Source organism: Rhipicephalus sanguineus, chromosome 10 (genome assembly GCF_013339695.2).
Source record: "Rhipicephalus sanguineus isolate Rsan-2018 chromosome 10, BIME_Rsan_1.4, whole genome shotgun sequence".
Classification (NCBI taxonomy): domain Eukaryota; kingdom Metazoa; phylum Arthropoda; class Arachnida; order Ixodida; family Ixodidae; genus Rhipicephalus; species Rhipicephalus sanguineus.
This window is the reverse complement of record NC_051185.1, coordinates 150021941-150034922: the sequence shown is the minus strand read 5'-3', so window position 1 is coordinate 150034922 and position 12982 is coordinate 150021941. Positions and strand designations below refer to the sequence as shown.

Genomic DNA, 12982 nt, shown 5'->3' with positions numbered 1-12982 from the left:
CGTGTAAGAAAGCAACGGTAAACTGCCTATAGATTAGTGTATATGAGATGTGCGCGTTTGTATCTAGGGAAACATTTCGAGCATGCAGCTCTGCTCGCATGCCTGCCGCGCCCTGTTTCCATCTGCGTGACTCCGTAGACTGGTCAACGCGACTTGTGAGTCATTAATATCTCAGAAGCTGTTTTTCGTGCAGTTTAAGTGCAAGATGCGCAGCGACTCTTAAATTATCGCAGGGCGAACGCCGTTGTTGATTTTCCCATTACTAGTGGGAGGCGCCAGACCATAGCAACACTCGTTTCCCTGAGTGTGGCTCACAACTGGAGTGATGACGCTAGAGAAGCGATCCGGGATTCTGGGAATAACCTACACGCACAGACTGACTAGATTTATTTAAACCACTCTTTATTCAACACACCGTTACTCTACACATGTCTCACACGAGTGTTTCGTTTTAAATAACTTCACAATGAAACAAATGTTTACGTAAAAGATGGCGGGGACCTCGTTTCTGCATGTTCGAAACGGACGGCGCAAAAGCAAGGGACAAAGGAAAGACTACACACCACAGAGCGCCTTGTTTTTGCGCCACCCGTTTCTAACATGCATAACCAATTCCAACTTGCCCAGGCATCAACTCTTCTGCAGACCTCGTTTCGCTTAGGCACTTGCTATGCACAAATGAAAGCACTTCTCTCTGAGAAATCGCTTCAAAATCTGCTTTCAGAATAAGCCACCGGCATATTCCGACAACCGAGCCCATCCTCTGGCAGTCAGGGGCACGCCGTGAGCAGTTTCTGACCGCGCGTTTTACAAAAGTAACATACTCAAACACATGCGAGTACAAACGCCCGAACGACACCAACGCGCACGGACGGCGTCTACGTTGACATCAGACATGGCATATATGCTAAGATTACCGCACATAGCGGGCCACCAGGCCCGTAGCCAGGAATTTTTTTCGGAAGGGGGGGGGGCACTTGCTGAAAACCTTGACTGTTTGAGAAAAACACTTATTTTTATTATTTATTTTTGATAAAAACACGCACTTCACCAGAATTTCAGGGGGGTGGTGGCCCCCCCCCCCCCCCCCCCCCCCCGGCTACGGGCCTGGCTGCAGTCACGTATACTCACTCTATTCTGGCAAACGTCATCGTAGATGTAAGGAAAGCACGAAAACAGCAAACAGAAACGAGGGAAAAGAGCGGACGGCGGCGGGCTTAATAACGCGCGCCGTCGAAGAGCTTTTCCCGTTGCCGGCGAGGCGTGTCCTAAACGGGCCGGACTGGGCCGGGCCCAAATCTTTCGGGCCCGGGCCGGGTACGGGTCACATTTAAGAACACCGGGCCGGGCTCGGGCGGGCCGGAGCATGGCGTTTTCGGGCCGGGCCCGGGCCGGAAAAATCGGCCCGTGCAGTGCTCTGTTACAGGCCGCAGTTGCCGATTTGCAAGCGTGCACACGCAGGCAACATGACAAACAGCAAGGAACGCGGGCAGCTTCTTGCAGACTAACCGGAAGTCGTAGGTTCTTGTTCGACCTATCGCAGTATCGCCTGCATACCGCATCACAGATTCAACGCGCTGACGTCACACACGTCACTGGGCAGACCGGAAGGGCCCGGAGAGGATAAGTTCTTTCTTGGAATTTGTGGCGCGCCCGCGGCTTCTAGCGGTGCCACGTGTGGCATCGTTGAATGTGACGGTATTCTGCACACGAAGCGCATTTACTTGAAATGTTTAAAAAAGTGTCGGAGGTGGTTTGGGGCCCTTTAAATCAGTACGTCGATATCCGGCGCGCTGTTCCCGTCCCGAAAGCATGCCAAGCAATGTTTGAAGTCAGGTTATTGAATGTGGAATGTCTGTGGTAGAAAAGTCTGTTGTAAAGGGGTCCTGACCACCTTGCTGGCCTCACATTTTAGTCAAGTATTTCCGAATGTCCATTGTACCAGAATATATTGTAAACGAAGCTCAATTATTAGAACAGATATGGAGGTTGGCATAACGCCGCAACGAGGAACGATCGGCTTCACGCGGCAGCAAATGCTGTGAATCGCATCGGGGAAGGCCGGACGGTTTGTCTGCTCTTTTGCCACAGTCTTTGTGTTCCACGTCATCGTTTCCAAATGTCCCATGCATAAGAGCCATAATCTATTTCGCGCTTTGCTGGTATCAGCGGCACTCATCACGAGATTCAAATAATTGGCAGTTGGCACGTAGTTCAGTGGGGTTTACAGTGGGTACCGAATGTATTCACGAGAGCCCGGGCGCGTACCAAAATGTCTGATAAGTGTACTGGGAGGCATTAAAGCTATTTCGGACGTGGCTGGGGAGATTTGAGTGTTCGAGTGGAATAAAAAAAAGCACGAATCCGTTTTTTTTTCCCCGGATGATTTCACAGTTCCTAGAGTGTCCGAAAAATCTGACGTTGACTGTATTTATTTTCCGGAAGTTCCAATACCTTGACTAGTGAAATTCCAGTGCAAATCTAATCGAATAGCAAACACTATTCGAAATGAAGGGACAAGGGGGCAGCACTAGGACAAATACAAAGGACGAGATGAAGGCAGGACATAGGCTGTACTCATGTTTTTCAGTTAAGAACTGCCTCGGAAAGGCGTTGGTCCAGAGTTTGAACCCCCAGACCAGGACGAATGTTTTGGCAACTAAGAAGCTTTCTTTCTGAGAAAGCGGTATGGATTCCCCTGTGGCTTCGTGCTACAAACAGGTGGTTGTCTATTTTCCCTTGCTAATTTACTAAAACACGCTCAGAGAGACAGTGTCTGCCTTGCCAGTCTTCGTTGGCTTGTGTCAATGTCCCCGTGGTTGACGCTTCTTTTGCCATTGTGATGAAAGACTGTTGGAAAGTGAGTCGCTGTGATCCTTACTTCCAAGTCACTCTAATTTTTTTCTGATGGCCGTGCTTTTGCTAGAGATGTCGTGTTTGGCTTGCAGTGCACGTAGTTACCCGTGACGTTCTTCTTGCAGACGGACACCTTTGCAGCCGTGTACAAGAAGCTGACTGGCAAGGAAGTGACGTTCGAATTCCGTGAGCCCCCCTATTGAGGGCTTAGCACATGTGAATAAAAAAGGGTGTGACAGCTTCTTGTGTGTTGCATTGCTTCGTTTGTGTATAAAGCTTGAATCCTGCTTTGAACTTATTTTGTATTAAAATCCACCTTTTTTCACGATGGCACGGTGCATGCGCCCTTCCCCTAGTGCAGGGGTCTCAAACTCGCATCAATTACCAAGCTGCAGTCACGAAATTTAGTTCTGCGAAGGGCCGGGACAGTAAAGACGTTAGAAGCTGGGGGGTGTGTTGAACAAAATGTGTCGGCTAACATTGCTATTTGACAGAAGGCCTTTCCCATATCTCGTGTGCGGGTCATTTGTGGAGGGGATTTGGCGTAATGATTTGAGAAACATCTATACCGATCTCAACAATGACTGAAACCTGGGCATGGGGTGCCCACGAAAAAAAAAAAAATGCTTAGACCAGTCACGTTTGTGTAACTTACTCAAACCAAGCATTATTAGATAGGCGAGAAAATAATGTGAGTGCCAGTTAGCAATGTCGTAAAGTAAAAAAAAAATTATGGGACGAAGACTTTCATGTGTGTGACGTGGGCCGCAAGCTAAAAGTCGGCGGCCCACGTTCGTGTTTGGCACTCTTGCCCTTGCGGAATAGCCTTAAAACGTCTCCATCTAGGAGGCTTTCGTTCTGGCAATACTTTCATCCTACCAAAACTGCAGAGGGCCGCACAGAGGTGGTTTAGGCGTATTTGTTGTAGTTTGTAAAAGGTGTATTTGCCGTAGTTTCTATGGAACATAAAGTTCTTGCCATGCCACGAGCAGAAGATTACACAGTGTGCAATGCTTGCACATGCTGCATGGAAAAAGGGGGGTCTTGTACTGAAATGAAGTGTTGTGGGCTAGTACAATTCTCCGATAGTGATGGACTACGTTTACTGGTGAGTGAAAATAAGTTTCCTATCGCCGAATCTGTGCTGCAACAGATTAAGGGCCAAAAATGGCGTAACTGCATATAATGGTAAGATGAAACTTGTTCGCAGCTTCTCATCCCTTTTTGTTGAAGCAGTTGCAGATTTGTGTGTGTGCAATTGTAATAGCACCAAAAATGCAAACACTTGGGGCTCGTTTTGCACCTTTCGAACAAATGCAGCTGGATTGTCTTTAATCGCAAGTGTGTACAGCTGCCCCACGAAGATTTGTTCGTATGAGTTGATGCCATATCGTGGAAGAAGGCAATGAGAGCTTCGTTTTGCTCTTGTCCTGTGAACACCAGCTATGCTGTTAGACTTTCTTTTTTTTTTCCTATAAGGGAAATACCTGACTGAATTTCAGGCATCAAAAACATCTGACACGGGCTGAGACTTGGTTGTCAGTCTGCTGGCTAGTTTGTATTTTTGTTTGATATTAAATGCGAAGCATTTCTTAGCGAACTTCTGCGACTTCGAGCATATCTGTCTATGTCTATCTATCGAGCCGCCTACGACTTAGCGCGCTCCTGGCCGTTTTGTTAATGGGATGTATATCAAAATTGGTATGACGTACATAAATGACAGGTCATGACATTTATGTACATGACATGCATGTCATGATCCCATTCATGACATGCATGTCATGAACGGGTGCTCGTGGCAGTTTAATTAGATTAACACATATCAAAATTGGTACGGCGAGACATCTTTGTATAGCGAACACAAATATAGCAGGTGGTAACATGAACATCATGGCATGCATGTAATTTACACCATGCCCCGTTCATGGTGCGCTTGCAGCTGTTTCACTATCTTGACATGTACCAAATTTGGTATTGCATGACGTGACCGTATGAAGAACATAAATCACAGGTGGTAACATGAAAATCATGACATGCGTGTCATGTACAGCATGGTTTACACGCCACGCTCATAGTGTGCTCGCTGCCGGTTCGCTAGCTTGGTATACCCCAAAATTGGTATTTCATGACGTCACTGTATGACGAATATAAATGACAGGTGGTAACAAGAAAATCGTGACATGAGTGTCATGTAGGGCATGATTTACATGGTGCACTCGCGGCTGTTTCGCTTGCTAGATTTACACCAAAATTGGTATCGCATGACATGACTATGACGAACATAAATTACGGGGGGTAACATGCAAATCATTCATGACATGCATGTCGTGTAGGGCATGATTTACATGCCATGCTCATGGCGCTCTAGCGGCCGTTTCGCTAGCTATAATCCCAGAATTGTATATCGTGACGTTACTGTATCACGAACATAAATGACAATTGGTAACTTGAAAAATCATGACATACATGTCGTGTAGGGCCTGATTTACAAGCGTGAAGTGTTGGTGATTTGGAAATCCTTGTTACCACAAAGCATGAACTAGCTTCTACAAAGGCCGGTTAGTGGTAAAAAAGACCTGAAGCCACTAATTCACGCGTATTCATGCAAAAAGAAAATCAGAGTGCACAAAGTTCTACTTCATCTAATTACGCAGAAATACAGGCTCCGCCCCCCCCCCCCTTTTTTTTGTAGACGCTAGAGCAAGTTTGGCTCAGTCGCGCAACGCTATTTATATTGTATAAGCAAAACAATTGAAACACGTGCAATTAAAACATGAAAAAACATCGAGCACAGTGCAATACACGAATGTGACCGAAGGCCAGTACTCCATTGATTGCCGAATTTTCGTCGCGTTAGCCGGCACCTCCCGCGCACTCCGCCGCCTCCGCTGGTCTGCGCTTTCCAGAGGAGTGACGTCGTAGCCGAGGTGGACGTACTGGCGCCGGCGCACGCGCAGCTATAGACTCCGTTCACTGCGACTGGCGCGCCACCGCGCGGCCGTCAGAGAAGGCAGTCGTTGAGAGCCCGAGCAGAAGCGAACGCTTTCCCGCGCCCGCTAGCACGCAGTTGTAGGTGTTCTGTGACGCAGTCATGAACTGCTGCGTCGTCGGTTGTACCAGCAGGTACACGTCGTGCCCTGCGGGAACGACGTTTCACCGTTTCTCAACTCGTCCGTGCTTTATTGGGCAGCGGCAGAAGTGGATCACGGCTGTGCGACGAAAAAAGTTAGCTTGGTTCCCGCTCCCTCTGCCGTCTCTCGTTCTGCGGTTTTGTTTTTCTTGTGCCGCTAGCATCAGTACATTTCAGCCATGACGGAACAAACTGGGAGCCCTCTCGGCACTCGAAGACATGGAGTGCACATTTCGTTGGGGGTGTGCCGTCCAAGGATGTCGTCCCCGTCGTACGTGCCAACGATATTTCCTGACGAGTATCGTAAGCCGTCCGTGCTTGCAGAGGATAAGGTGATAGTCAGCGCTCGTGTCGTCGTATGTGTGTCTTCTACGTCCCGTGCTCTATGTTCGCGCTGTTCCTGCAGTCATGATTTTAGTACTGGCGGAAGCGCAGCTGTTCAATTAGAGATGCGCTAACTGGGAGTCGATCCCCTTCCGCCGAGATGTTGAGGGACAAAAATGTCAGGTGGTCGCGGCTCTTCGGATAGATCCTAGGATTAGAGCAGAAAGACTACGGCTGGGGTAGCCCTATGGCACTCGGAAGCTTCGAGAGGTCGTGGTCCCGAAAATGTTAAAACGGATAAAAAAACAAAAAGCAGTGGTAAACACAGAACACAGTGCGAGGAAACGACGGGACACTCACTGTGTCCTGTGTTTACCGCTGCTTTTTTATCGATTTTGACATTGTACCAACTAGCCCAGTCCAACGCCTTGGTACCGAAAATGTTTGCGCACCTCTGCGCTAGGGCGTAGTTTGGGTTACACCAGAGTTTGCGCAAATTATAAAAGCGTGGTGAGCTCGCGCAGACGAGAGAGCCAAGTGCGCAAGCACTTTAAGTGGTTGATACTTGTAAACAGCTGACCCTGTAATCATTCGGCGTTGACGAAACAAACAAAGTGTGCAGCATGTAGACAAATGTGCACACGGAACTAAAATCGAGGCTATTTATTTTCATCTTAGATGTGGCCGTCGTTGCAGTTTTCTGCGAACGCTGTTGCGACGGAAGCGCAATGTTTGTTTCGGAAAGAAGCATAAACAACGAAAGAGGTTGTAGCGAATGAGGTAGACTGATGGTGGCCGATCGTGACCTTGCCGTCGTCGGCGCCACATCACTTGAAGCGAAAGAGGAAGCGGGACCGATCGTAACGCGTTTATTTCTCGCCCGAACCTCAAGCTCTAGGCATGAGCCGCGCGAGCGGCGAGGTAGAAACGATCATGATGAGCGATGATGATTCTGCAATAAGGTCGTTGCTACGCGCGACAATTTCAAGCAAAACACTTGGTGGCTGCGAATCGCCATGACACGAAGCCGCCAACAAATAACCACGCCGCCCGGCCACTCGCCGAAGTTTCCACGGCGAGTGGCCGTGGATAATTCTAAATGGTCTGAGCATTTTGCAAGTACACGGGTAGTGGGCATGCACCAATAATCTTCTAAGCATGAAAGAATGACAGCTTGCCTCGATAGCTATGGAGTAAGCCTCTTGTGGGACGCACGCCTGACGCACGCATTTAGCCGTCAGTACTGACGATGCCGTAGCAAAGCGTTCACTCACGTCAAAAAACGTGGCCGCTCTCGTGCAGGTTTTCCCCTTATTTAATAGTGGCATCGCGGAAGAACGATCCCACTACGATATCTTTAAATCCAGCTCGAAGCACTAACGCGCCAGCGACGGGCGCTTGCGCCGCCATAGCTGTCAAAGCAATGAGGCACTGTTCTCTGCTAAGGCTCTCAACGTTGCACGCTCGCCGCACCGCAAGTGGCGCTGCGTGCGTCTTTCAAGGCGCCCTCTTTAGGTCCCGAACGGATGTATACGCTTTCGCTGTGCAGTCGCCGTCTGACACTGCGCTGGAGCCGCTTGATAGCGCCTCTGACTGGCGGAGAAGGAGAGCGCAAATGCTGCTCAACGGCACAGAAGAGCGGAGAAGCTTAACTCATCGGATCCCGAAGTAGTTGCCTGGTAAAATAAATATACATGTTCCACATAATACGTATACCGTGTGTGTGTCATTGGAGCAGCAGTTAGCATGATAATCAAGCTAATCCTAGACAATCAGGAAAGCTAAGAATAATCAGCTGAACCTTTATTAACGCTACGTTATCCTGGCATAGCCGAGCTAAGCCAATGCAACATTTTTTTTGTTACTTTTTCAGGATATTGAACATCGCTTGTGTCATTCTCGCAAGTGCACGTTCTAAAATGTATGTTATTATCGTCGTTTATAGTCGCAGAACATCCACTATACGAACTAAAGGGTTTGAAACTTGAATCTTTACCACCATGCGTGAAGCGTTCTTGATTCCGAAACCGAAATGGATGTCGCTCACTGGATTGGATTGGATACGTCGTTAGCCTCCAATTCTTATCGAATATGGCGGCGGTAGTTCAGCACCAGCACGTGTTGGCTGCGCGTACTTTGTGTCAGCTTATCTGTATTCTAAATTTGTACCCCAGCATCCTTATTCTTTGACAAAACTTCTGTGGAAATGACTTCTACTACGTAAACGCATTTTACAAGAACCCGATTGCCGCCAGCCTCAGGCAGAGCTCTGAAGGTGGTCGCCCTGATCGTACTCTTGCAAGATGCCGGCGGGAACGGAAAACCCGGCCGATTATTACAAGAATGTCGCTTTTTCGCCAACTAGGGTCAACGGTGAAACGAAGAAGCCTGCGGGTAATGTTAGCGAAGCCATGGGCGAAGCTGCTTCCGTGAAAATCGGAAAGGTGAGTACTTTTTTACGAGAAGATATACGTTGTCTCGAAATCCCATCGCCATGCCACCCGCCATGGCAGAAATTTAGGTTGATAACCTGCTCGCCGCATGTCGAAGCGTTCTCTGCATTCCATAATTACGCTTCTCAAGAACGTCGTTTGGCAAATACAGTGTTCGTGTGAACTTAGCATGAATTCGGAGCTCTCTTATGGTCTTACTGAGCACCTTAGTCAACCTGCTGATTCGACGGTATGTGCTATTTCAGCGAGCGTCTGGCAGCGACGAAGTTCGTGTTGGAGCCAAGAAGCCACGCCTTGAAGACTCCTCAGAGCTGGATGATGTGAAGGTTCCACGAGGTATGTTAGTGCTTGTCGCTTCACCCTCCGCAAATGTTATGTCGACGCGCAGATTTACGTGCAATTGTGCGTTTACACTAAGCCAGATCAGCGCTTTGGTAATGTGTAGCTTAACTCGACAATGCGCTGTGCATGAATTAACAAGGAAGGCTCGGTCCTGTCCTCAGACTTGCTCAAACAGTGTATAAGACATGATCGGAATTGAAAATGGGCACGCTTCTGAAATGTTGAAATAGTAACACATACACCGTATATATTTATTTGTAGTGTTTGTGCTATTTTCATGCTTGCAAATGTAGGCCACTCCAGAGCAAACCTGAAGTAGCACGTACTAGGCTCTCTATAAAGCCAGATGTCAGTTGAAATAATTATGTAATGCATATGTGTAAAACTACGGGCAGGATGTGGGAAGTTCAGGTCTAGCATTTACAGAGCATTGCTTGAATGTACTTGATTGCCTGGCTTCTTGTAAGTAAAACAAATAGACAGTGCGATATAAAGAGTGTAACTCATGGAATTAATTGAAGCCTTTTCACAATAAGTATTTACTCAACGAAAATGTTCTCAGTAGAAGTTCAGAGTTATGTTGAGAGAGCTTTTAGTATTCGAGTAGAATGGAAAGTTGGTCTAGTTGGAATGCATGCATGATTGATGCAGTGCTAAAGACTAAAGGAACACAAGAGTGCACAGGACGAGCGCTGTGCACTCTGTGTTCCTTTCGTCTTCGCTTAGTATTGGAGTTTTGATATGGCATAATTTTAGGAGTAATTTTAATGTGCTTGTTTAGAAACTGGAAATGCCGAGAGAACGTTAGCAGCAAAGGCCTAGCGTATTTTTAATGCATCGAGGCAACGGGCATACACAGTCATTCAGGCTACCTGTGAAGGCTTCATACTTCCATGGGCAGCCATCTCATGCTTTCATGAACCTCCTGCAAACTTGTATGGTGCATGGAAAAGTTATCAGTCTGCGCATTCCTGCCCACTTGCCGTTTATGCAGTATGATCAGCTTGGAAAAACAAAACGAGATATTTGGCATCCCACTGCATGGGTTTTCATATAGCAAAGGTTGTTGTTCTTAAGCGTGTCGACGAAAAACGCAGCAGAAAATCCAGCTGATTTCCAGCGTTCTCACATTCCAGTTGGCATTGGCAAAGACGAGGGTAGCGATGCCGGCTTGTTGGTCTGTCACACTTATGTCGTGTGCAAAAATAGTATATTGCAGCGGTAGTCCTGTTTCATCTGTCTCGTCGCTGGTATTTTTCGCGCTGTTTTTTACTCTGAAGGTATATTAGTCGGCTTGGTGATTGAAGTAAACGTTTTTGTTGTCAGTAGCACCCATGTGTGTGTACTTCCTTCCCTTCGTCCTTGTCTTTTTGCACCCACATCCAAGAAGTTTGGCAAAGCACAGTGGCAACAACAATCAAAGAGGGATTGGCTTTACTGTCTGGATTTCCACCATCTTTTCTTCTGTTTTGTGGAAAGGTCTCCACCACCTAATTGCCCCACCTTTGGTGTAGACATGTCTGAACAGAAAACTGAAAAATGCATTAGATCGTACATTTTCTGTAGTTGTGGTAAGCAATGTTGTTAAATTGGAAATGCTGTGCTCAGTATTTCATCCAGGTGGGAAATGGATGACATCAGAAAGTACTTAAGGAGATGAGAAAAAGTAACTGTGGCCAACATATTTATATGCTTGTTTAAAAATATTGTTGAATCTTAAAGGGGTACTGACACAAAATTTCGCTGCTGAGATAGCCTGCGGGATCGATTCTCTTGAACATGCGTATATCATCTACCAAATCTCAACAGTGAATGAATATAGCTTGGGAGGTAATCAATATGAATTTATTTATTTTATTTATTCATAATACCCACAGTGCCTGGTGGCATTACAGTGGGGGGGTGCATACATATAATACAAACATGAAAGCAGGGTACAGGAAATGTTTGAAGTTTGGAAGCACGATGCAGCGCTATAAGCCGAACCTCGCGACATTGACATCATCTAAGATGGCCTGAAGGTGACCCCCCAACTAATGAGACGTCACCACTGCGGCCGAGCTCCGAGCTGGCGCTGCTAGTACGATGATGTCACAGTCGCCATTGTGCTTTTGCCAGCTGCTCATGAGCCCATGCACGCAGCGAACATGAAGAAAGCCCCGAGAAAGTTTCTGCCACCAGACGACGATGATGGCTCTGCACATGCGGCAGGTGAAAGAAATGCCAGCAGACAATGCAGGCACTGCGGAAGTGCCTCACACTTCTGTGTGCCGTTTCACACGTTGAATGTTGTTAGTTGGACGTGGCGGCTTGTTGCTCTCAGAGCTCTCCCAAGCCAAAACTGAGGCTGGTCGGTAATAAACAGACTGTAATTACCTGTTGCGTGCTGTAGCAAGCAATGTCGTGTGTTATGACTACTAGGCTGCCAGCAACTTATTGCTGCAAAAAAAAAAAAAAAAAAAAAAACGCTAGACCAAAATTTTTGTGTCAGTACCCTTTAATGTCTTGTTCCTGTTGGGAAGGATTGTTGCACATTCGAAGAGCTCAAGAAATGGAAAATTGTGCAATTTTTTTTTTACCTTTCAGAAGCATTGGAAAGTTGTGTAGACTGTTAATTGCGTTTTTCAGACGTCGAAACTCATCGAAGTTGTGTCTTTCACTGCTGAGCCCCACCGTGTTGCCCTCTTGCATTTCAGAGGTGCAGCTATTTCAGTTCCTGGGCAGCCGAGCGGACGAGATTGCCTCCCTGGTGAAAGATGTGGAGCGCAAGTACCCCAAGCTCATCTCACAGCAGGTGCCTCGGCACATGCGGAGGCGCACGGTCAGCCACGACAAGCGCCGCCTGCCCAAGCGCCTTCAGCTGAAGCTTGCACACGAGGCATGTGGCAAGTCATTGAAGCATAGTAACCTGCAGTTTAGTTCATGCTAAAGAGGCCATGCGGCACTCTTGAAAAAGCTTCTTGGGCAGCTGTGATAAAACTATTGGGATGCCACGGTTTCGTGGACTTAGTGCAATGGATGTCATAATAATTGTTGGGTCTTACGTCCCAGAACCACAATATGTTTATGAGGGACCCCGTAGTGGAGGGCTCCGGACATTTCGACCACCTGGGGTCCTTTACCGTGCACCTAAATCTAAGTACGTGGGTCTCTAGCATTTCATATCCATTGAAACCGCAGCCGGTATTCGATCCCGCTATCGTCAGGTCAAGCACAATAACCATTAAGTGTGCGAGGGATGGGACAATACTGCGTGCACCTATAATGATTGGTTGAAAATGTACAGTACGGTCCACTGTTAAAGGGAACACTCCGATGAGCACCTTTCATTTTGCTGGCCCTCTAACAGCAAGTGGACAGGGAAACATCGTTCATGCACTGCACTAGTCTGTCAAGAAGAGGTAGAACTGTCAACCACCGGTAGTCTTATGCAAATCTAAGCCACTGTGTTTTTTCAAGAGAGCGAAATCCAAACATGGGTCCTAAAATTTTTTTCTTTATTTTTGAGTCAATATGAACCAAACTTAACTGTCTTGACCAGTTTTTTATGCTGATTTCAAATCTGTAATTAGTTTTTTTAATAGCTGCACTAGTTCAAATGATCTCGAGGTTCGAAAAAATAATTAGTGCCTGCTTCTTACGGGGCTTTTAGGCAATTTCAACCTACTAAAACCTATATGTAAGTGCATGGGCCCAATGCCCAGATCATGCTGTAGTGGGTGATGCTATTTTTATTCACTTGAGAGCACTGTGAAGGTCAGAAAACAGATGAACACTCACTGGTGGCTATTTTTTCTGATTCACTCTCATTAGTATCTTTGATTAAAATTTGTAAAATGGTGCTAGAGTAATGCAAATAGCATCACCCCCCAGATCG

At 47.0% G+C, this 12982-nt stretch overlaps 2 protein-coding genes across 2 annotated transcripts in view; both read left to right on the top strand.

Moving 5' to 3' along the window:
- The window catches only part of LOC119372583 (40S ribosomal protein S7), an 8829-nt gene extending 5731 nt beyond the window's left edge, over positions 1 to 3098 (top strand). The window contains exon 5 of the mRNA XM_037643061.2: positions 2982 to 3098. Coding sequence (XP_037498989.1) covers positions 2982 to 3059 — 78 coding nt within the window. The 3' untranslated portion in view covers positions 3060 to 3098. The remainder of the gene's footprint in view (positions 1 to 2981) is intronic.
- A 5302-nt stretch (positions 3099 to 8400) lies between these two features.
- LOC119372581 (ribonucleases P/MRP protein subunit POP1-like) overlaps positions 8401 to 12982 on the top strand; it is a 47257-nt gene continuing 42675 nt past the window's right edge. The window contains 3 exon segments of the mRNA XM_037643059.2: positions 8401 to 8754; positions 9009 to 9099; positions 11802 to 11983. Of these exon segments, the coding sequence (XP_037498987.2) occupies positions 8722 to 8754; positions 9009 to 9099; positions 11802 to 11983 (306 nt within the window). The 5' untranslated portion in view covers positions 8401 to 8721.